The 21560-nt window shown below is 42.2% G+C and overlaps 2 protein-coding genes across 11 annotated transcripts in view; both read left to right on the top strand.

Annotated features, from left to right (window-relative positions):
* The window catches only part of LOC121453419 (protocadherin gamma-C4), a 725389-nt gene that overhangs the window by 136221 nt on the left and 567608 nt on the right, over positions 1 to 21560 (top strand). The gene's annotated exons all lie outside the window — the stretch shown is intronic.
* LOC121453417 (protocadherin alpha-4) overlaps positions 1 to 21560 on the top strand; it is a 207780-nt gene that overhangs the window by 151143 nt on the left and 35077 nt on the right. For 9 of the 10 annotated variants that reach the window (XM_041660178.1, XM_041660179.1, XM_041660180.1 and 6 more), the window contains exon 2: positions 21193 to 21251. In XM_041660178.1, coding sequence (XP_041516112.1) covers positions 21193 to 21251 — 59 coding nt within the window. Of the gene's footprint in view, positions 1 to 9131; positions 12081 to 21192; positions 21252 to 21560 lie in introns of those variants that run through there. The other variant, XM_041660170.1, reaches the window with a different exon arrangement.

Genomic DNA, 21560 nt, shown 5'->3' with positions numbered 1-21560 from the left:
TTTAATGCAGAGTATTGTTACATCTGTCCTATTTTATTATTATACTTTTGCTGTTGATCACTTACTTGCCTAATTTACAAATTTAATTTTATAAGTTTGAATATATAGGAAAAGAATTTAGTATGATAAGACATATTTCACTGCACTCATTTTAGAAAATAATTTATTGTTCTGTTTTGTGTGTACAGATGTTTTGCCTGCTCTGTATACTACATGCATGTCTATTGTCTGTGGAGTAGAAAAGGATGTGGAATCCCTTCTATTGGAGTAACAGATGGTTGTGAGCTGCCATGTGGGTGATGGACTTGAACCCAGGACCTCTGGAATTGCAGCCAGTGCTCTTAAGCACTGAGCAGTCTTTCCAACTCCTGTACTTACTGTTCTTGTGTTCTACACATAATGCATCTTGTACAAATTGAAGGTTTGTGGCAACCTAAGATTTAAGAAAGCCTCTTAGCAACATCTTTACAATAGCTGAGATGATCATTAACATTGGGCTAAATATATGTTGATATATTTACATATGCATGGATTAAAGCCTGGAGAGATTTGTCAATACCAAGAAATGATTTTTCCCCCATTTTTCAAGATAGGATTTCTTTTTTTTAATTAAAAATATTTATTTATTTATTATGCATACAATATTCTGTGTGCAGGCCTGAAGAGGGCACCAGACCTCATTACAGGTGGTTGTGAGCCACCATGTGGTTGCCGGGAATTGAACTCAGGACCTTTGGAAGAGCAGGCAATGCTCTTAACCACTGAGCCATCTCTCCAGCCCCTCAAGATAGGATTTCTATGTGTAACTCTGGATATCCTGGAACTAGCTCTAGGAGACCAGGCTGGCCTTGAATTCACAGAGATCTGCCTGTCTCTGACTCCTGAGTGCTGGGATTAAAGGTGTGTGCCACCACCTCCCAACTAAGAAACAAAACTTTAAAAAGCCTTAATTTTTACTGCTTAAAAGAATTAAATAAGTTGAATTTGGGTAAATTTCTAAATACTGTTGGACCAAAATAAATAGAAAAACAGGAAAAAAAATAAAAATAAATCAAAGGAAACGTAGCTTAACTTTATCAGAATTGTTGTTATATTTTTAACAGGTTATCAGGTGTCCCTATGGGCCCTGGAAAGAATGATTTAAAAATCTCTCTTACTCCACAACTCTTGCCAGGTTGAGAAACACTAATCCACACAGCCCATGTGTCATGGCTGTCCAATACATCCTGTGTGCGCACTGATTTATGCACCAATAAATGTTTCATACATGGTTAGAATTCCAAATGAACTTACGACAGTGGGATCACAGATGCATTGGTTCAGCCCGAGAGTACTGCAGGATATCACTCACAGGAGGCTAGGATGAAAATTTCACTACGGAGGATATTAAGATCCGAGGGTGATGCTGCTATAATAGATGTGATACTGGATTAGAGAGAAGGAAAGGGAAACTTCCACCCACGGCTGCTTGAAATCAAGTTCAAGTACCCAACTCTTCCATTTCAACTTTGATGTTTTAGTGAGGCTACCACCCTGTTATCTTGTATTCTCTGACTTTACTGGAGAATAGGCCAGTATATTGAGACAAAGAGAAATCATAAAATATTGATTTATTTGGAAGTTTTGTACATTTTTCCTGTTATACTAGGATTAGTTAAAGTTGGCACCAGCTGAGGCATGGTGATGAGGATGCACCCAGCACGATGACTTCTGAGACCATTGGTTCAGTGATGCTCACAGAATCAAACCATGGTTTTCTTCTCAATCTTTTCAGTACAGTGCACTTTATTCCCTTGTGGAAGAAAAGAATGGAAAATGAAAAGTAATATGGAAGAATATGAATGTTATTTCTAAACACCTTTAACAAAATGAGCTTTGTTAAGGTAATTGTCTCATCAGAATGTCTCAAGATATCTTTTAATATTCATAGAAAATGAAATTCATCTTACTTTGGCTAATTTTGATGACTTATATTTTATCTTCCTTCCTCTGTTGTATGCATAACTGCTAAATGAATTATAGTCAAATCCATCACTAGGAACATGAGTGGGATTTATGTCTGAAAAAAATCAAAGTCATCTGCAAAACCCCAGTACTTACACGGAATATTTCAAGTGGGAAAATACTGCTTTTAGCAAGGGCAGAGAGTACAAGAAGAGTTTGGCTTATGGAAGATGAATCATTTTAATAGCATGATTTTGGTAAATATATTTTGTTTAAATATAGATATATATGTATATATAACAGATATAAATATATGTATATATAAAATATATACATATATACAGAAGATCATAATGAGGTCTCTAAAAAGAAGTTTATAAATGTGAAAAATAGCTTAAATTGGATTCTATGTAAAATACTTGAAATGAGTAGTTTCTGAGTAATAATAAGATTCCTGTTGGAGATGTGTGTGTAGTGGACAGATGTTAGATGACTAAAAATGATGCGGTACAGGAGTCTGGAACAGAACTCAGTAGTAGAGCATTTGCCTAGTATGTGCAAGGCCTTGGGTTCAATTTCTGATATCTTCCTCCAAATATATAAATAAAACAATGCCTCCAAAACAAAACTCAGTTTACCCAAACCACAAAACAAAATGACAAATACAGAAAAGGAGAATATAAGGGGTACCTGACAGGGAAAAAATTAATAAAAAAGATTTTGTTAAACTAAAATTCTCTACAGCAAAGGGAACAGTTAATCCAATGAAGAGACAGCTTACAGAATGGGACAAAATCTCTGCAAGCTATACTACTGACAGAGATGTAATATCTAGAACATACAAAAAAAAACCTAAAAGAAAAGAAAAGCCTAAACAAGAAATAAAACCTGGTCAACATATGGTTTGACGATTTGAGCAAACATTTCTCAAAATAAGGCATAAAAATGGCCAATAAACATGAAAAACATTCAGTTTTACTAGCCATCATAGAAATGCAAATACAAACTACCTTGAGATTCCATATTATGTGGTCTGAAGACAATCACTAAGCAACAAAATGACAACAAATGCTGACCTAGCTGAGGATGAAGTGGGACCTTTGGACACCGATGGTGGGGATGAGTTACTTTAGCCACCAGGCATTCCCTATGAAAGTTCCTCAAAAACTCAAGTAAAAATCTTCCACATGACCCCACTTGAGTAAAACACAAATAGACAAAAATGCAAGGAAAGATTCTTCTGAGGAGGAAAAGAGGCCTGGGAGGAAAAAAGCTTTCTGGAGAGTCTGATAAACTTTTTGCCTCTTTGGAATTGAGTTTCTACAACAATGCCAACCTCATTAGGATCTTATGAGAACTAAATGAGTTTAGATATGTGCAGAAGTGATAAACTATCAACTCTTGAAGAATTGAGGTATAAATGGAACTCCAAAAGTCAACAATTATTGCTATCTGGAAGCCCAATGGCATCCATATCTACGCATCTGTGTTATTGTCTGTCTGTTGACCTACTGTCTGTCTGTCTGTCTATTCATGGAAATCAATGACTGTTTTGGCTGAACCCCACTTGGGAACAAGAGTGTTCTTTAGTGCCAACTTCCCTTTTTATTTTATTCTGTGGCTAAATCCCAAGAATTGCAAAGGAGAAACGGGGCCAAACAAGGCTTTCTATTAAAATAAGAGATCCAAAGTGATGAATGGAGCCTTGGAGCACGTTTTAATGGCAAATACACAAGCCAGAAGTCAGCTTAAATACAAACTTATGAATTGGGGGCATGTACTGAATCTCAAGCAAAATATTGGTACTAATTTTGTGAATTAAGATGCATCTTGTCTTAGACAGTCATAATTCTTGTTCCAGAAGGGTTCAAGTTGCTTCTGGATTGGCCTGTACATTGCTGCCTACTAGCCTTGAGTCATTGAGAAAATGCTGACGAGGATGCGCTAGAGGGTAGATCCCTCATTAGAATTCCTCCAAGTTGAATCATTCCATTAATAAATCCCCTTTGGCACTGCTATTCAAAGAATTATAGAAAACCGCTTTAGCTATACTGTACTGCTGTTTTCTTACTTTATCTGCTTTTTTTTTTTTTTTTTTTGGTTTTTCGAGACAGGGTTTCTCTGTGGTTTTGGAGCCTGTCCTGGAACTAGCTCTTGTAGACCAGGCTGGTCTCGAACTCACAGAGATCCGCCTGCCTCTGCCTCCCGAGTGCTGGGATTAAAGGCGTGCGCCACCACCGCCCGGCTTACTTTATCTGCTTTTGTGGGTAAGTAGGAAACTGTTAAACTCTCCATGAATTTTAGGAAAACTGTGTCCCCCCCCCCGCCCATCAATGATTCTATTAATGAAAACCCCAAAATGCCGGTTTGGAGAAAAACAAACAAACAGACTTTAGGTCTGTGTGATTAGTTTGAAGTTACTGGTTTTCAGATGAGCTAGAGTGGGTCCCAGCAAGAATGCCTTCATTTCTGAGTATTCAGTGATGACTTCAGTAATCTTGGGGTGTGGGAGGCATTTATATCAAACTCAAAGACTTTTAAAAATTAACATTTTGTAGTCCATCTGTAAGTTGTTTTAGTGCCTTGAATGGTCACTCAAGCATCAAACATCATTTAGAATGTATCTATTATTGTGTGTGTGTGAGAGAGAGAGAGAGAGAAGAGAGAGAGAGAGAGAGAGAGAGAGAGAGAGAGGTGCACATGCACACACAGGTGCGTGTGTGTGTGAGAGAGAGAGTGTGCGCGCATGCGTGTGTTCAAGCCTCAGCATACTTTCAGCACACCTAGATAGATAGTCAGAGGACCATCTTGGCGAGTCAGCTCTCTATTTCCACTCTGTTAAGAAAAGGTCTCTTCTGCTCTGTGTAGTCCACGCTATCTGGTCTGAAAGCTTCTAGGTTCTTCCGTCTCTGGTCTCCACATACCTTTTATTGTTGCTTTTATTCTTTCTCTCCTCTTAACCTTAGATTTAAGCTCTGTTTAACCACTGTATTTTATGAAATGAAGAAAATAAATGGTTTATGTAAGATTTTCCCTAATGAAGTTCAGCCTTCAATCTCTGATTCTTATCAGGTCACCTCAGTAGAGAACACTGGTGGAGAAGTCAAATCTAATTTCATCTGTTGGTATTAAGCTATCTGGCCCAAGCCTTTAGCCTGTCTCTTCCTTTTTATTGTTAATAACCTTAAGATGGCTTGAGTCTCTTGTTTATTCTAAACAATTCTTAGCTGCCTCAACCATGTAGCTACAGCATATCAGTTTCTCAGGACTAAAGTTTCAGAGGATCCCTTCCCAAAATCCAGTTGTTAAACCCAAACATTTTCTTAATACATTCTTTCTGGGTAAAGAATAGCTAAAAAAATTCCACTATCATTTCATACGGAAAACACTGCCATCCCTCCCAGTCCTTAGACTACTACACATAATGACAATAAACTTACTGCAGAGTATTGTCCCCTAGAGAGGAAGATCAAGAGTCCTGTCCCTTCTTAACAAGATAAAGTTTTTGAAACAGTATCTCACTGGCCTTGAATTCATGAGCTCGCGGCCTCTGCCTCTTGAGGGTCCGTATTAGTTTTATTGTGTAATATATGCTTAGTTTGTAGGGGAGCACTCATTCACTAGTTATAAGTAAAAATTAGAGGCCAGGCGTGGTGGTACATGACTACAATTCTAGCACTTGGGAGTTCGGTTTAGGAGGATCAGGAGTTCATGGCCAGCCTTGGCTACACAGCCAACTCAAGGACAACCTGGGCTACGCAAGAAGCTGTCTTAAAACAACAAAGCTTAAAAAGAAAAAGAAAATTAGATCTTCCTCTCTGTGACACATATTCATAGCCTGATAAAACTGGTGACTAGACAGTATATCCTGTTTGCCCTATGCACCCAAACTCAAGCTGTTTGGTTACTCAAAGTAAAATGGTTTATAATTACGCCAGTAATAAAGGAAAATTGATGTGAATTAGGAGAATTTTCTGAGTTTGAATATTTTTCTTGCAGTCTCAATTCTGTTGTGATTGGGTTTTGTTGCCATGCTCAGTGATCTCATGGGAGATGTATTTTACAAATATAATTAAGAAATATAATTGAGGAATATGATTTTGAAATTCTTGTCTATCACAGGGGTAAACAAACACAATACCCTGTCTTATGGTTCTTCTTTTTTTTATCATGTCACTTCTTATTAATTATATCTAGAAGCAATTTTATTTTGTGATTAATAATTTTACTAGATATCTGGGTATAAGTTTTTCCTGGGGCTGGTTTAGTGGCTAAGAGCACTCACAGCTCTTCCAGAGGATCTGAGTTCGATCCTCAGTATCTACCTATATTGGGTAGATTATAACCACTTCTAACTCTAACTCCAGGGGGGTCTAAGATCTGTTTTGGCCTCTCACATGTATCAGATGCTTACAAAGACACATAAAACAAACAGACAAAAAGAAGACATATATATATATATATATATATATATACATACATACATACGTACATATATGTTGTTGAAATGAAAGAGAGTTGCTTCTTTTTGTTTTTAAGATACAGGATAAGTTCTAGAAATATTTGAAAACTTTGGAAAGACTAAACCTTGAGTATACTCAACTGACCCCAGCCACCATTTTCTTCTTAAATATCACAGTTGCTTGTCTGTTTTTAAGGAGTCATGCCGCATACAGATGATTAGGCAAGATGTCATTTGATACCAACAGTTGTTACTCTTAATAAACACCACTACCACCACCAACGGCGGTGTGCTTGTCACATACTGTCCAAATAACTTACTACTTATTCTAATCATAACAACAGCCTCATGGATTTTATTTTTGTTTTCTGTATTTAAGACAAGCAAGCTGAAAGTTAGGTGTTAGAAGACACATGGTCGTTAGCAGAGGTGCAACTACCTCTGTATTTTGTGTTCCCAGTCAGTTTTATTCTGCTTTTACTGGAATTCTTAAAGGTAAAAAAAGGAAGGATTGCACAATGGTGTGACTGAGGCATTAGTATGAATTCATATAAATGTTTGTAAATGAGGCACTTAGCGACAGTCTTGAGCAATCACTTTCCAAACATTGGTAAGGTTGGCAGGAACTTCAGTATGATACCGTGAGAAAGGAAATCACGGTGGTGCCAAACAGAGCGAATACCGTCTTTTTAGCCTTTAGTCTCTGGAAAGGAGGCTAATTTTGCTGCTCCTTTGCTCTTTCGGTCACTGGGGGAGTAAATACTAGCTGGAGTTTAGAAGTCTGAAAAACAAAAATGGACATTTCAGCCGGTACTCTTGCTGGATGGTAATATGGCTGAAAGACAAATTCTGAGGCACAGCACTTGGGGGCTTCTGCTAAAAGCACCACAAAGTCCTTGTCACTTTTATCTCCTCCTTAAGTGCCTGTAATCTTTTCAGGGGCATAGGACCATGCATGGTCAACACCCAGTGACTTTGAGCTCTGGTGGTCGCGACTGTGAGGGCTGGAGGAGCTGAGGGGAAGAAAGGTCACTTTTCCTGACAACTTATAACTTGATTCCACTTACAGGCCATTTGTTTTCTGAAATAAGTAATGGGTGAGGACATAGGCCAGGTCTACAATTTGTGCTCTTGAGAGATTAAGGCTCCCTGAGATCAAATTACTACAGCAAACAGACAGAGCTACTGGGGGGTGTTTGGGAAGGATACAGGCAGTAGAGGGAGAAGCCAGAGACCTTAGAAAGGAGACAGGAATAGATTTTGATGGAAATTACTTCCCACTCTGCACCCTTGGTGGAACAAAGAGGACAAATAGGCAGGGATAGGAGGGAAACTAGCTTCGCTAGAAGAGCTGGGTTAGGTTGTGGACTGCTGTTAGTGAATGCAGGTTGGAGGATGGATATGTTGGCCCTGGTCAGCTTGTCCTCTCAAGGGGGAAGCATGCCAAGTGTCAGGTCTCGCTGGGCTTCCTTCCAGTACATAGCTAGAAAGTTACCCAAGGGGCTAGCTATGTAGCACAAGGATACTGAGGGATGAGGAGGAAAAAAAAAACAATGTTTCAGAGAATGGAGTTTGCACAGGGGGCTATAGTTTCAAGCCTTCGTGGGAGAGACGAGAAGACTGGGAAAGCTGACTGTTAGGAAACCGGGGAGGCAATGACACAGCACGGAACGGCCTTCTCTACCCCTTCAGCTTTCTTGCTCACTGAAGAGCAGTTTAACAGGAGTCGGGGGGGGGGGGGGCACAAAGGTACAGGAGCCCACCGGGGCCGTGTATTTACGGAGGATGAGGTGTAACACAGTGAACATTTCTGCTACTGAAAGATAAATCCCAGCAGCCTACGTTTTGCTTAATAACAGCAGGGTGGTATCTTTTATTTCTTTCTGCGAAGCATTAACGAATTCAAATTCCAGCATGGCTGGGCAGACCGAGAGAAACTCTCCTGATTTAATGGCTTTGTAGGCTCTTGACGACATTGTCATCCATTAAAGAAAAAGAATTAATCATTTTTGAAAGAAAATGTCTTGAGCGATAAATGAGAAAGGGTTGAAGTAAGATTAGAGGAAACACGAGGGGAGAATCGCCTGAAATTTTACTAGATTTTTTTCCTGCTGCGACGGAACAGCTTGAATACGAGTTTTTCCTGACGCTTTACGGAGTCAGTTGTAGAAGAAGAGAATTTTAAACCCTGAAATATTGGTTAATTGCCAAAATACACACTGGAAGTTAAGGCACGTGGCTGGGAGCTAGACAGTGCTGGATCCCAGGATGCTTGCTTTAGACTTGCTCCCCAGAAGAAGGCACCAGTCACTTCTTTGCCCTTTGCCCAAGGAGTTAAAGGCTTTCTGTACTTCTAAGAACCGTGCCTGGGAAGGTGAGGGGGTCAAGTAAACAACGGGTCTGCATTTCAAAAGCCCCAAAGCACCTCCCCAGCATGTACTCCCCACGACTGGTAAGGCACCGCCCAGGTCCCCCAACAGTTTATTTTCCTGGCTGGCGCTTTGAAATCTTGACTTGGAGAGCTGATAGTCAGAGTTCTAAGCCTCTTTTCTCAGGCTAATCTTAAAAGACGCGTTAAGCCTGCTGGGGAGCGTGGAGACTGGATGAACAGGACCGTGGGGGCAGGGAGAAAGGGAGTGGCCCTGTTCCCGCGGTCTGCTGGGATTCGGCGGATGGAGGATGAAGGAGATGGGGTTGGAGTAGGTGGAGTGGCAGGGCGGTGCACGGTCGCAGTCCGCTGCCACTTGGGTGCGGAATTCGAGCTGGACTTGCGGAGCACCCCCTCCCCCTCCGCTTCTCCCTCCCTCTCCTTAAAGCATCATCTAAAGCATCATCAGCGGCGGCGGCGGCGGCAGCGGCGTAGTCGCAGAAAATCGAGATCCTTGGAGCGCCTGGAGGCGAGTGGAGGAGCTGGGGATATGGGGAGTCAGTGGGGGCGGCAGGGCTCGGAGCCCTTGAGACCGCCTGGGAGGGGAGCGGCCTCGGGCGTTTGTAGCGCGTGAGCCGTGAAGAGCCGCGAGGGCGGAGGCGGGGCCCGGCGAGGAGCAGGCTCGCCAAGCTGCTGCCTCCTGCCCTGCCCCGGCTGCCTCCGCCAGGGCCGGCGGCTATGGAGCTGGCGGGCACCAGACCTGGGGCGACAGAGCATCCGCGACCCCTGCGGCCCTTGCCCTGGTTGTTGTTTCTGTCTTTCCGGCTGCTGCTGGTGCTGCTGCCAAGCCCAGCGGCCTCCCAGCTACGATACTCGGTGCCGGAGGAGCAGAGCCCGGGCGCGCTCGTGGGCAACGTGGCCAGAGCCTTGGGGCTGGAACTGCGGCGCTTGGGACCCGGCTGCCTGCGCATCAACCATCTGGGTGCGCCCAGCCCGCGCTACCTGGAACTGGACTTGACAAACGGAGCGCTCTTCGTCAACGAGCGCATCGATCGCGAGGCACTGTGCGAGCAGCGGCCTCGTTGCCTGCTTAGCTTGGAAGTGCTGGCGCACAACCCGGTGGCAGTGAGTTCGATCCAGGTGGAGATACTGGACATCAATGATAACTCGCCGCGCTTCCCGCGGCCGGACTACCAGCTTCAGGTAAGCGAGTCTGTGGCACCTGGAGCGCGGTTTCACATTGAGAGCGCACAGGACCCCGACGTTGGCGCCAACTCAGTGCAGACCTACGAGCTCAGCCCCAGCGAACACTTTGAGCTGGACCTTAAACCCCTGCAGGAAAATAGCAAGGTGCTGGAGCTCGTGCTGCGGAAGGGCCTAGACCGCGAGCAGGCTGCCTTGCACCACTTGGTTCTCACTGCAGTGGACGGGGGCATTCCAGCTCGCTCAGGCACGGCTCAGATCTCTGTTCGCGTCCTGGACACTAATGACAATTCTCCTGCCTTTGACCAATCCACTTACCGTGTCCAGCTGCGGGAGGACGCTCCCCCAGGCACCTTGGTAGTGAAGTTGAATGCTTCGGATCCGGATGAGGGTTCTAACGGTGAACTCAGGTACTCCTTGAGCAGCTACACGTCTGACCGGGAGAGACAGCTTTTCAGCATAGATGCCGTTACAGGGGAAGTCAGAGTAAGTGGGACTCTGGATTATGAGGAGTCTTCCTCCTACCAGATCTATGTGCAAGCGACTGACCGGGGACCAGTACCCATGGCGGGTCACTGCAAGGTGTTGGTGGACATTCTGGATGTGAATGACAACGCTCCCGAGGTGGTCCTCACAGACTTGTACAGCCCAGTGCCTGAGGATGTTGCTCTCAACACTGTTGTGGCCCTTCTCAGTGTGAATGACCAAGATTCGGGCTCCAACCGGAAAGTGAGCCTGGGTCTGGAGGCTACGCTGCCTTTCCGGCTCAATGGCTTTGGAAACTCCTATACACTTGTGGTGAGTGGCCCACTGGATCGGGAGCGGGTAGCTGCCTACAACATCACAGTGACGGCCACTGATGGGGGAACACCACCACTCACCTCTCAAAAGACACTGCAGATTGAGATCTCTGACATCAATGACAATCCGCCGAGCTTTCTGAAGGACTCCTATTCCATCTACGTCCAGGAAAACAATTTGCCGGGTGTGTTGCTTTGCACGGTGCAAGCCACAGACCCAGATCAAAAGGAGAACGCAGAGGTGACTTACTCACTCCTAGACCGGGAGATCCAAGGGCTGCCAGTCACCTCCTATGTCTCCATTAACAGTGCCAGCGGCAGCCTTTATGCTGTCAACTCCTTTGATTACGAGAAATTTCGAGAGTTTTTTGTGACCGTGGAGGCCCAGGACAAGGGGAGGCCACCACTAAGTAGCACTGTGACCGCCAATGTGTATGTAGTGGACGTGAATGACCACGCCCCTCATATTCTATACCCTACCTCAACTAATTCATCAGCAGCCATTGAGATGGTGCCTCGGACTGCCCCTGCTGGCTACCTGGTCACCAAAGTCATAGCCATGGATTCAGACTCTGGGCAGAACGCTTGGCTCTTTTATCATTTAGTCCCAACGTCTGACTCCGACCTCTTTAAAGTAGAACTTCACACGGGAGAAATTAGGATCACCAGAAAGATAGGAGATGAGAGTGGTACCACTTTCAACCTGACTGTAGTGGTTCGCGACAATGGAGAACCACCTCTATCAGCTACTGTGGCCATTACAGTAGCTGTGGTGGACAGGGTTTCTAAAATGCTCCCGGACACTCAGAGACATATAAAGAGTGCTCGGACATACTCTGAAATCACACTTTATCTCATAATAGCATTAAGCACAGTGTCTTTTATATTCCTCTTGACAATCATTGTTTTGAGCATCATCAAGTGCTACCGCTACACTGCCTACGGCACGGCGTGCTGCGGAGGCTTCTGTGGAGTGAGGGAGCGGTGCCCGGCAGAACTGTACAAACAGGCCAATAACAATATCGATGCCAGGATACCACACGGCCTCAAAGTACAGCCTCACTTCATTGAAGTTCGAGGCAATGGCTCCCTCACCAAAACCTACTGCTACAAGGCCTGCCTGACAGCGGGCTCAGGGAGCGATACTTTCATGTTTTACAACACAGGGGCCCAGACAGGGCCAGGACCTGGGGGAGCCCAAGCCTCGGTGACTGATAACAGGCATCTCACGGGCCAAAGTGGGCAGAGGCAGAGTACCGGGAACCTGATTATCCTAAAAAATGAGGCTGTCTCTCAAAATGAGGTGAGATAGTGATCAGGGTGTCTTCCAGAAAGGCCTGCATTTGTTTGTTTGTTTGTTTTCACATGTCCTTTCTCCCAACCCTCTGTGATTGGCATTAGTGACTTATTATCACCGACAAGGTTTATCTGGTAAATTGAATATTAATGGTATCTCTGATCTTATTATAACCTGCTCTTTGCTCTAGAAAATAAGCCCTGGAGAATTAGTTTACTTACCATTTCCTAGTGGCACATGTGAAAAATTAGCCATAAAAGTACTTGAGAAGTACGGATTAGTCTTAGGTGTTTTTGGTTGAAGCACAGCTCTGTAGAAATAGAACATGTCTGGGAATAAGGGTGATATACCGGGAGGTAATGTGACGTTTGAAGAGAAATGACCTCTGCTATATTAGCTACAGGGTAATTGCTTTGGACTTTAAAAGAAATCAAATATATATGCCCTCAGACCTCCAGAGATGTGTGGTTACCTCTGGGAATTGTTGCTGTTTTTAATCTTAGTAAAAAATTACTGACAGGTGGATCTCTGTGAGTTGGAGGCTAGCCTGATCTACATAAAGAGTTCCAGGCTAGCTGGGGCTACATAGTATGAGACCTCGTCCCTAAAACTTACTGAATTAATTACACAAGACTAATGTGATAGGCTTCGATGGACATTCACATTGAAAGGGAAAAGTGCAAAGTGAAACTCCAGTTTGCTGCGGCTGGATGATGCGGTCACTCTTGTGGAAGGCTGAGAGAGGAAATGAATGGTAGTAAGCCAGCGTAAAGGAGTACACATTGGGCTGAGAGAACCTGGAGAAGGAATGGGCAAGGAGTCTGTGGGGATGGTGAAGACCAGGACAAAACTGGGGAATAAGAGACAAAGACCTCCAACTTAGCCCCCCTTCCTTAGCATGCTCTGATGTCATCTTAGGATCAGGTCTCAGCATTCGCCTTAAATATCCTTAAGATCAACAATCTTCTGATTCCATGTTAACAATTCCTGTGCTTTTGATGGAATGTAGAGTATAATTTTTAAGCCTTCCATGTTTTTAAGTTAAATGACAACACTCTGAAAGTGTGTGTCTGTTTTCTGGATCAGAAATTAGTCCTGCAATAGTATAAAAGGCTTAGAAAGTGGCTAGTTTGCTGTACACGATGGCCAGTATATGTACTAGTTTTGACTTTTAAGTAGCCACAGGCCATATTGCTCAATAAAATGAAGAATGCATAGAAATTATTGAGAAGTACATTAATGTGTAGGCATATTTGGGTATTTGGGTAGTAACTCTCTCTGCATGCTGGAAATAATACGGGCCTGCCTTGTGATCTTTTAAACTTGGATTTCAAAGCAAAATCCTGTCCTATAAATAGGGAGGCATTTACTTTCCAAATAATTACTTTGTAGCTAGGATTCTGAGAGTCAGCACTAAATGAATTAATAATATTTGCTTCTCCTATAGCTTGTGACTTTTCGTTAGCATATTGGTATGGTTTACTAATGTCTATATTTCCACATTCAAAGTTCACTGTTAACGAGAGTAGTGCATAAGCCCCGGAATCTCCCCTCTCGATTGCCAGGAGTTTGTATTTTTCCTTTTCCTCTGGCTATTCGTCACTTATCAGAAGAGCCTGAAAGTAAGTAGTCAATGCTGAGTTGTCAGGGAGGCAGATTGCAGAGGAAGGAAGGGGTGGGGAGAGAAAGAAGGAGGGAAGTGGAGCAGCAAAGCATTTCTAGAGTTGTTACATTGTAGGTTTTGGAAGCCTGTAAAGATGATTTGTCTTTAAATAAGGATACTCTTTGACATTTGCTTAATAGGTTCAGGTGGTGTCCTTTGGGGCTGGGACAGTCGGCAGGTTGGTGAAGAGGCATGCACAGTCAGCCAGGCCAGCTCAGCTCTGCCACCAGCTGTGTGCTGGAAGCTTAGGGAAATGACATGCTTGTACTTTCTCCATTGATCCAACGCTTGGGGCACTTTGATCCATGAACTGTTTCTGTCTTACACTGACCTGTATGTTAATAGTTACTGTGGTACACAAACCGTCGATGGAGGGATAAAATTGTGTCAGGAGGTATTTGCTTTCGTGGGACTTTGCCAGGACAGTGCTTGTTTAGTAACGGCAAATGCTATGTGATAGATGCCTCTCAGAATTCAGTGGCATGCCCCCAGGTCTATAGCTCCTAAGTTCATTGCAGTTATGGAGAAAATGTCAGTCCCATTGCTCTAGCACGGCAAAATGGCGACAGAAGCCCATCTGTTTTGAAAATCATCATGGCTAGGTCAAGCTGGCTTTCTCAGGTAGGGTTTTCTCTTTCCTCGCCTAGTTACTGCAGATGGCAGGAAGGTGCTGGAATGCTACTAATGCCATGTGCCAGCACTTAAATAGATGAAGACTGGAAATGAAGAGTGAAGGAATTTGTACTCATTGACGACTCTGCTATATAAGAAGTGCTCTACTTTGCAGTATGTGCTTATGGGATTTCATTGATTCTTAATTTTACACAACCAAACATTATCAGAGAGGTTAGATAGCATAGCACACTGCTAGTTGTATTCTAAGTCACGTCTGTTTGACTCCAAAGCCTATGTTTTCTTCAACAGTAGGAGTGGACAGAAATCCCAGTTGTACTTTTTTGCATGGGGTATTCGGGCAGAATGCTACTACCAGCTATTTACTTATTTACTGCTGTGCTATTGGCAACGCTTACTCAGAGCTTTTATCTTTGTCCTTTCACCGAGTAAGCTTTCTTTTGTTGCTTATTAAACACCAACACTTAGCAGCAGACTGTGGTCTTTTGGTAGACATTGCCGGGTTTTTTGTTTGTTTGTTTTGTTTGTTTGTTGTTTTAATTTCCTGAGTTGTGCTTTTTGGCAACAGGGCACAATTTCTCTTTGGAGCCTTCTAGAAACTTCAAGTGAGAGTAGTTGGCACCTCTTTTAGAGTCTCCATGAAAAGAGCCTGCATCTAAGATTGATTGCTAATGAGTCACTTTGAGTGCTCAGTCACACATCATGTGAAATCATAAAGGAAGAGCAGAGAGATTTCAGCTTGGCTTCACTTTTACGTATAATGAAGCAATTTGCAGTTATCAGATCCTTAGTTATGTATCCACTGTATGTGCATGGCCAACTTAATCCAGACGTGGAGACCTGGAAGAGTTAGTGTAATCTTTCAGTGTTACCAAATACATTTCCTCTAGTACCGACTTTGCCATCTGGTGGCTCTGTCTTGGAATGATTTACATTCAAAGTACAGTAATGCGATGGCGTGTTTTTAAAACTGAAAAATGGTCAGAATAGACAAAACTGCTTTGTTGGAGACAGGGTCTTCTATGGTCTAGACTGGCCTTTAAATCAATATGTAGTTGAGAATGACCTTGAACTCCCGATCCTCCTGAGTGATTATATGCATGGGATACCACACCACATAAGACCAACAGATTTTATTTTGTATCCATTATTTTTATGAGTATGTGTGTGCCTACAACTTTATTTGCACCACAAGAGCCCACAGAGGGCAGTAGAAGGCATTGGATCCCGGGAACTGGAATTGAGACAGTCAGGAGCCACTATGTAGGTGCTGGGAGCTGAGCCCTGATTCTCTGCAAGAGCAGCAAGGGCTCTAAATCACTGAGCCAACTCTCCAGCTCCAAGGTCAAGACATTTTAATCATTAGTTTCTCCTCTAGTATTTCATCTTTGATGACAAGTTTTTAGTGGGTGGAGCTGTTTAGTGTTGCCGTTTTCATATGGTCTATAGGGGCTGTCCTGAGGAAAAAAAGTTTATTGTCCTTGGTCTAATAGTACATACGGTGTTTTCTTCAAATAAATCCTTCCTCATTTTTCCCCATAGAGAGAGTTGAGCATAAAGGAGTAATGGCTGAGTTCTTCTCTGTCTCTTTAGCCATATTCTTTTTAATGAAGAAATGTTTGCCCTTGACCTACCCTCTCCCTTGACCCCACCATGAGCTATCACACGGGCATCTGGTCTTACTCAGAACACTGCAGGGGCACGACTTGGCATATTATACAATGTCTATTGGCACTCTCTCTGCCTGACAGAATAGCAGGTTCATTTCTGGATTCTTGCCCTGGTTGGCTATGAATTTTTGCTTTCAATGAGAGGTCAGAATGATGTCAGTTTGTAAGTATTTGAGGAAAATTGCCATCACCAAGATACTTTTAGGAAAATTTAATGGAACTCCTCCTCCTCCTCCTCTTTTCCTTCTTTCCTTGTTTCCTTCCTTCCTTCCTTCCTTCCTTCCTCCTCTTCCTCCCATTCTTCCTCCTCCTTCTGTTAGCATACAAAATGATAGGTTGCATCATGGCATTTTCTTACTTTCTTTTTATTGACTCTCCCTCACCATGGGGTCTCCTCCCTCCTTTCAAGTAGATCCCATTCTGATTTTCAGTCACATGTAGCCTATTATCACAGGTGCAATTATTTGGTTTTTGTTTTGATTTAGTTTTGGTTTTTGAGATAAGATTTCTCTATGTAGACCTGGCTGGCCTCGAACTCACATAGGTCTGCATCTGCCTCCAAAGTACTAGAACTAAAAGTGTGCACCACCACTGCCTGGCTTTTTTTGGTTTGTTCGTTTGTTTTTACAGGTGTTTTTAAATGTGACTTTTACAGACCCTCACTTGGATCAGAGTTTTCATGTATATTATAATATGAACATAATTTACCTGATTAATATAATACTTTGACCAGTATAATCTATAGCCATGAATTAAAAATTCAGAGGTCGAGAGAATTTTTTAGCAGTGTTTTAAATCTGCCAACCTAAAAATTATGCAAGCTCTGTTTTTTTTTTCAAGAATTTGAACTTGGCACATGCAAAGAAATATCTGACATTGCAAAGGTGGAGAGAAATGTCCATTTCTTTCTGGCCTCGCTGGTTCCAGGGAGATGTAACTGTGTGTAAGAGAGTAGCTGCTGTTCTAGCAGGCTGTGCTTCTGGAATAACCGACCTTACACTTTCTGTTGTACTAGATTTTAACACGCATATTTTAAAGTCATCTTAGTTTCCTTTCCCACCCTGTAGCTTGGAGTTTACATGTTGTACTTGGAAGGCAATTTTTTACACAGAATCCTCAAGTTTATCCCCTTCCAATTTTGATTTACTGAAAGACCAATATATCATATAGTCATGATTATTCTCAGTGTTAGATTTTGGTTTTATTTTAATTCATTCCTTTCCCATTGCTTTGTAACAAATTACCATGAATTAGTGGTTAAAACCTCATCCACTTAGTGTCTCATAGTCCTGCACTATGTGGTTAAGTTTTTCACTTCAGTTTTCATAAAGCTAAAAAAAACTCAACACATTGTATAGGTACTCTTTTGGAGGCTCTGAAGAAGAATCTACATGGAAATTCATTGAGGTTGTTAGCAGAGTTCAGTTCCTTGGGGGACAGAATCCTAGCTGGCTTATCTCTTTTTGCTGGGGCCAAGGAAGAACATTACTCTCAGCTCAGAGAGGTTTCTTGTAGGTCTTGTCATGTGACTTGTTCTTAGGACTGACCTTAGAGAATTTCTGTCACATGGAATTTTCTGTCTCATGTTTCACATCTTTGACTTCTGTCTGCGACTTCTAGACTTGAATGTAAAAGCCTCTTGTGGTTAGGGTGGTCCTATCCAAATGAGCCCACTTTTTAAAAAAAAGACAGCTAAGCTGTCTAAACACAATTATGGGGGTAAGTCCACCACAGTCTGAGTCTTGGGATTGCACAGGACGTGTGCCTTTGGTGTGGGGTCTCAGGGTTATCTCAGCACTATTCCTATAGCAATTTAGATCAGTGTTTATTAGATAGCACTGTGAAAAATTGGCTGTGGAGACATTCTGAATGAAAAAGGAGATATTGCATCTAGTTTTGGGTTTCAAAAAGCAGTTTATTGACAAATCCAACAGCAGTTTGCATGGTAAGAAGACAGCAGGATTTTTTTGTTGCTTTGTTTAGTTGGTTGGTTTTTAGAGACAGGATTTCTCTGATTAGCTCTGTCTGTCCTGGAACTCACTCTGTCGATCAGGCTGACCTCAAACTCACAGAGATCCACCTGTTTCTACCTCCTGAGTGCTGGAATTAAAGGCGTACACCACTACCGCCTGGAAGAAGTGTTCATTTTACTGAGTGTTCATGAGAGTTTATAAATAACGGGATATTTCAAACCTGTTTTACTTTAAACCGTCTTAGGAGTGATTCATCCTTCTGTTGCTTAAGTATTCTATGGCATAAATCACAAATAATTTGTAACAGGATAAATTAAACTTTTGCTATAATTTTAGCAGGAACTCAAGTTGGTACTTGTTCTTCAGTAATATTACATCACTTACATGGATTACCTAATTGACTTTTTCTGCATCTGGAGTTCTGCGACTATTATTGTTTTAGAAGACTAAACTGGAGTTCTTCACCAATGGAAATTCAGCACACACAGGGTGTGTCATTAGTCTGTAATCCTAGCAGTTGACAGGTGGAGCTGGGTGAGTCAAGAGTTCAAGGCCAGCCCTGGCATAGTGAGTTTGAGCCAACCTGAGCACATGATACCTTCTCTCGAACAAACATGCGAACAAAATCAAGAGATATGATATTAAAATATTTTAGAGGTAAACCATCATAGTTAGTCCAAAACCTTACTGTCTTGTAGCAGATCCATCAGTAGTCAGCCTTTCAACCTGAACTTTTTCCAAATTTATTCAAACTTTCTGTGAAACCCACATACATTTTTGGATTTCAAATTTGTATTCTTTTAAGATGAATCACTATTAGGAAAGTAGCTGTAACTGTATATTCACCAACCAGGCAAATTTAGTGTCTTTAAAGATGACTATTTTTTATAATTTAAATACAATTGTCACAATTTGTGTGACAGTTTGTTTATTCCAAAAATACTCTAAATGTCTGGGCGTGGTGGCACAAGCCTTTGATCCCAGCACTTGGGAGACAGAGGCAGGCAGATCTCTGTGAGTTCAGGGCCAGCCTGGTCTACTTGGTGAGTTCTGGGACAGCCAAGGCTGTTACCTAGAGAAACCTGTCTTGGAAAAACCACACAATAAAATAAAATAAAATAAAATAAAATAAAATAAAATAAAATAAAAACCTATCCAGTGTCAGATGTCTGCTACATTTTAAGAATATAGCCCTGCATTCATGAATATTGTAAGAAAATCTGTCTGTTTTATGAGTAAAACAAATACAATCAGTTTCACAGAATGTATCATCTGATTAGGAAAGTATTAGAATAAAAGTGCTTATTTCATTGTATAGCATCAGATTGCGAATTAAACTAACTAATTGCTTTCTTCCTTTCTTTGTCCCTGTCTGATCTTATTGCCATAAGAAATCTTGCAACTTTCATTCTGGCAAATAAATCTGAGAAGTATGTTGTTGCTGATCGACTGTTATTGAAAATAGCAACATGACAAATTAATTGTGTTGTTGAGGAAGTGAAATTGTGTAATAAAGTGAGTCTCCTGCTCAGTTCTGATAGAATTGTGCCTTTAGGCAAATTGAGGTTAGTGATTTCATCCCGAAGATCAAGTTGCAGTAATTTTCATCATGAGTGTCAGCCAATCATAGAAAAACAAGCAAGTTACTCAGCAGATGTCAGAATCTTTCTAAAAAGATTTTCTCTGTGGGCAAGCTGACACTGGTCCTACCAACGGCAGGAGAAGATGGTGATGCTGAAAACTTCATCAGATGTATTTTAGTCATGTTTTCAGGTTCATAAAATCGTGTGCAAACATTCTCTTTTGTTGCCTCTAACAATACTTGTAAAAAATGGAAACTTGTTTTGTTTCATCTGTGGATAATTTGTGCTACTTTATCTGGAACAATAATAGCATATTATAGATTTGCAAACGAAGGATGAAACCAGTTACATATATGTTTCTTGCCAGCAGAATACAAGGGAATGGGGTGACAGCTTGTATGGGGTGAGAGACTTTGATACAGTAATCAGAGTCATCACTTTTCTAGGCTTTGATTTAGGTCTCTGGGTACCACTTAGCCATCCCTAAATCTGTTAGAAGGTTGGGATTCTGGCCCCATCACTTCTCTTATGAAGTGTGTTTATGAGAATACTTCACATTGCTTGCATGGACTGTATGAACTATGGGGTAAGAATAGCTGATTCTTTGATATAGTTTATTGGCATTGCTGCAGCTTTATGTTGCTAACTATGATCACATGACCCGGAGGAAAGCACAAATTACAACCGCCTTTCATTTTCGGGCTCCACCGCACCTTGCCTGATTTTTTTCTTTAGCAATTCTGAGTATCTTCTAATACATAGTACGTAGCACCCCACCGGGTCTTCAGGTGCCCATATTTTCCTCTTTACTAGCTCTACTTTGGAATGACAGTTTGTGGGCAGAGGGCACACAAAATTTCTTTCTGAACCCAGATGGTGCAGAAAGCATCAGGGTCTTCATTGACTTCAGCTACTTCTTGCTAAAGCAATCAAGGCTGAGTGAAGAGAATTGAATGAGGAGGAAAAGCGTGAACGAGGAGCAGGGAGCTAGTAGAGATTTATGAGACGGTTTAAGTGGGAAAACAAGGTCAAACTGCAATGGTTTGTTTTCTTCTCTCTACAATTCCTCCTTCATCAGTAGAAGAGGCTGTTATCAGTGTCTAGTGTTATGACTGGGCACATCCTTCCCGGGACAAACATGCTGCCGTCTGCAAAGCCATCACTAGACTGCAGTCCTCTGCAGTCCAGCCAGGTCGGCAGAATTTGTGTAACCGTGTATTCTTTATAGCTAAACTACAAAATTGAAGGTATGTCTTGGATGAGGCATTGGAGGGTAAAACAACGAAAGTTTTTTCTGTCAGAAGACAGACCGCTCTAGTGTTTTAATAACATTTGGGCAGGGCAAAGCTAAACCTGACCCTCACATCACCCCTAAATATGGACTTCCTTGATATTCAGTCTGAGTCATGTAATTTAATTTTCTCCTAAAAGTATTGTGTGTTATAGTTTCATTTTGTCATTCCATATGAAATGTCCCATTTGGTATTTTCGATTGGATGCATGAAAATATTTAAGGGACAACTAATCGATTGATACTACCCTGGGAGCACATTGATCTGCCATGCTAACAGTAAACTCCTTTTGTGATTTTTGCAGCCCCGACAGCCCAACCCTGACTGGCGTTACTCTGCCTCGCTGAGAGCAGGCATGCACAGGTATGTATGTATATCCGTCTGTCCTTCCTTCCTCCCTCCCTCCCTCCCTCCCTCCCTTCCTTCTTTCCTTCACTTGGGAGTAACTTGAAGTGGGCTCTGTTAGATAAACTGTATCTCCTCAGGCCAGAAGCAGCTGCTTAAATTGAGATGCTTTAGAAACTCTGCCCGGCGAATGCAATTATTTTTGTCTCCATGATTATTTCTTGAAACATTGGAAGTAATTAGTGCCAAATGCTTATTGAGTGCTGGGAAATGAAAATGTCATTTGGAATCATGGGCAGGTTTCTGTGCTTTCATAAAAATTCCTAC

Source organism: Microtus oregoni, unplaced genomic scaffold (assembly GCF_018167655.1).
Source record: "Microtus oregoni isolate MIOR12 unplaced genomic scaffold, Mior012 000011F_ref0000422, whole genome shotgun sequence".
Taxonomy (NCBI): domain Eukaryota; kingdom Metazoa; phylum Chordata; class Mammalia; order Rodentia; family Cricetidae; genus Microtus; species Microtus oregoni.
Note: the sequence above shows the minus strand (reverse complement) of the source record. Positions and strands in the feature narration are given on the sequence as shown.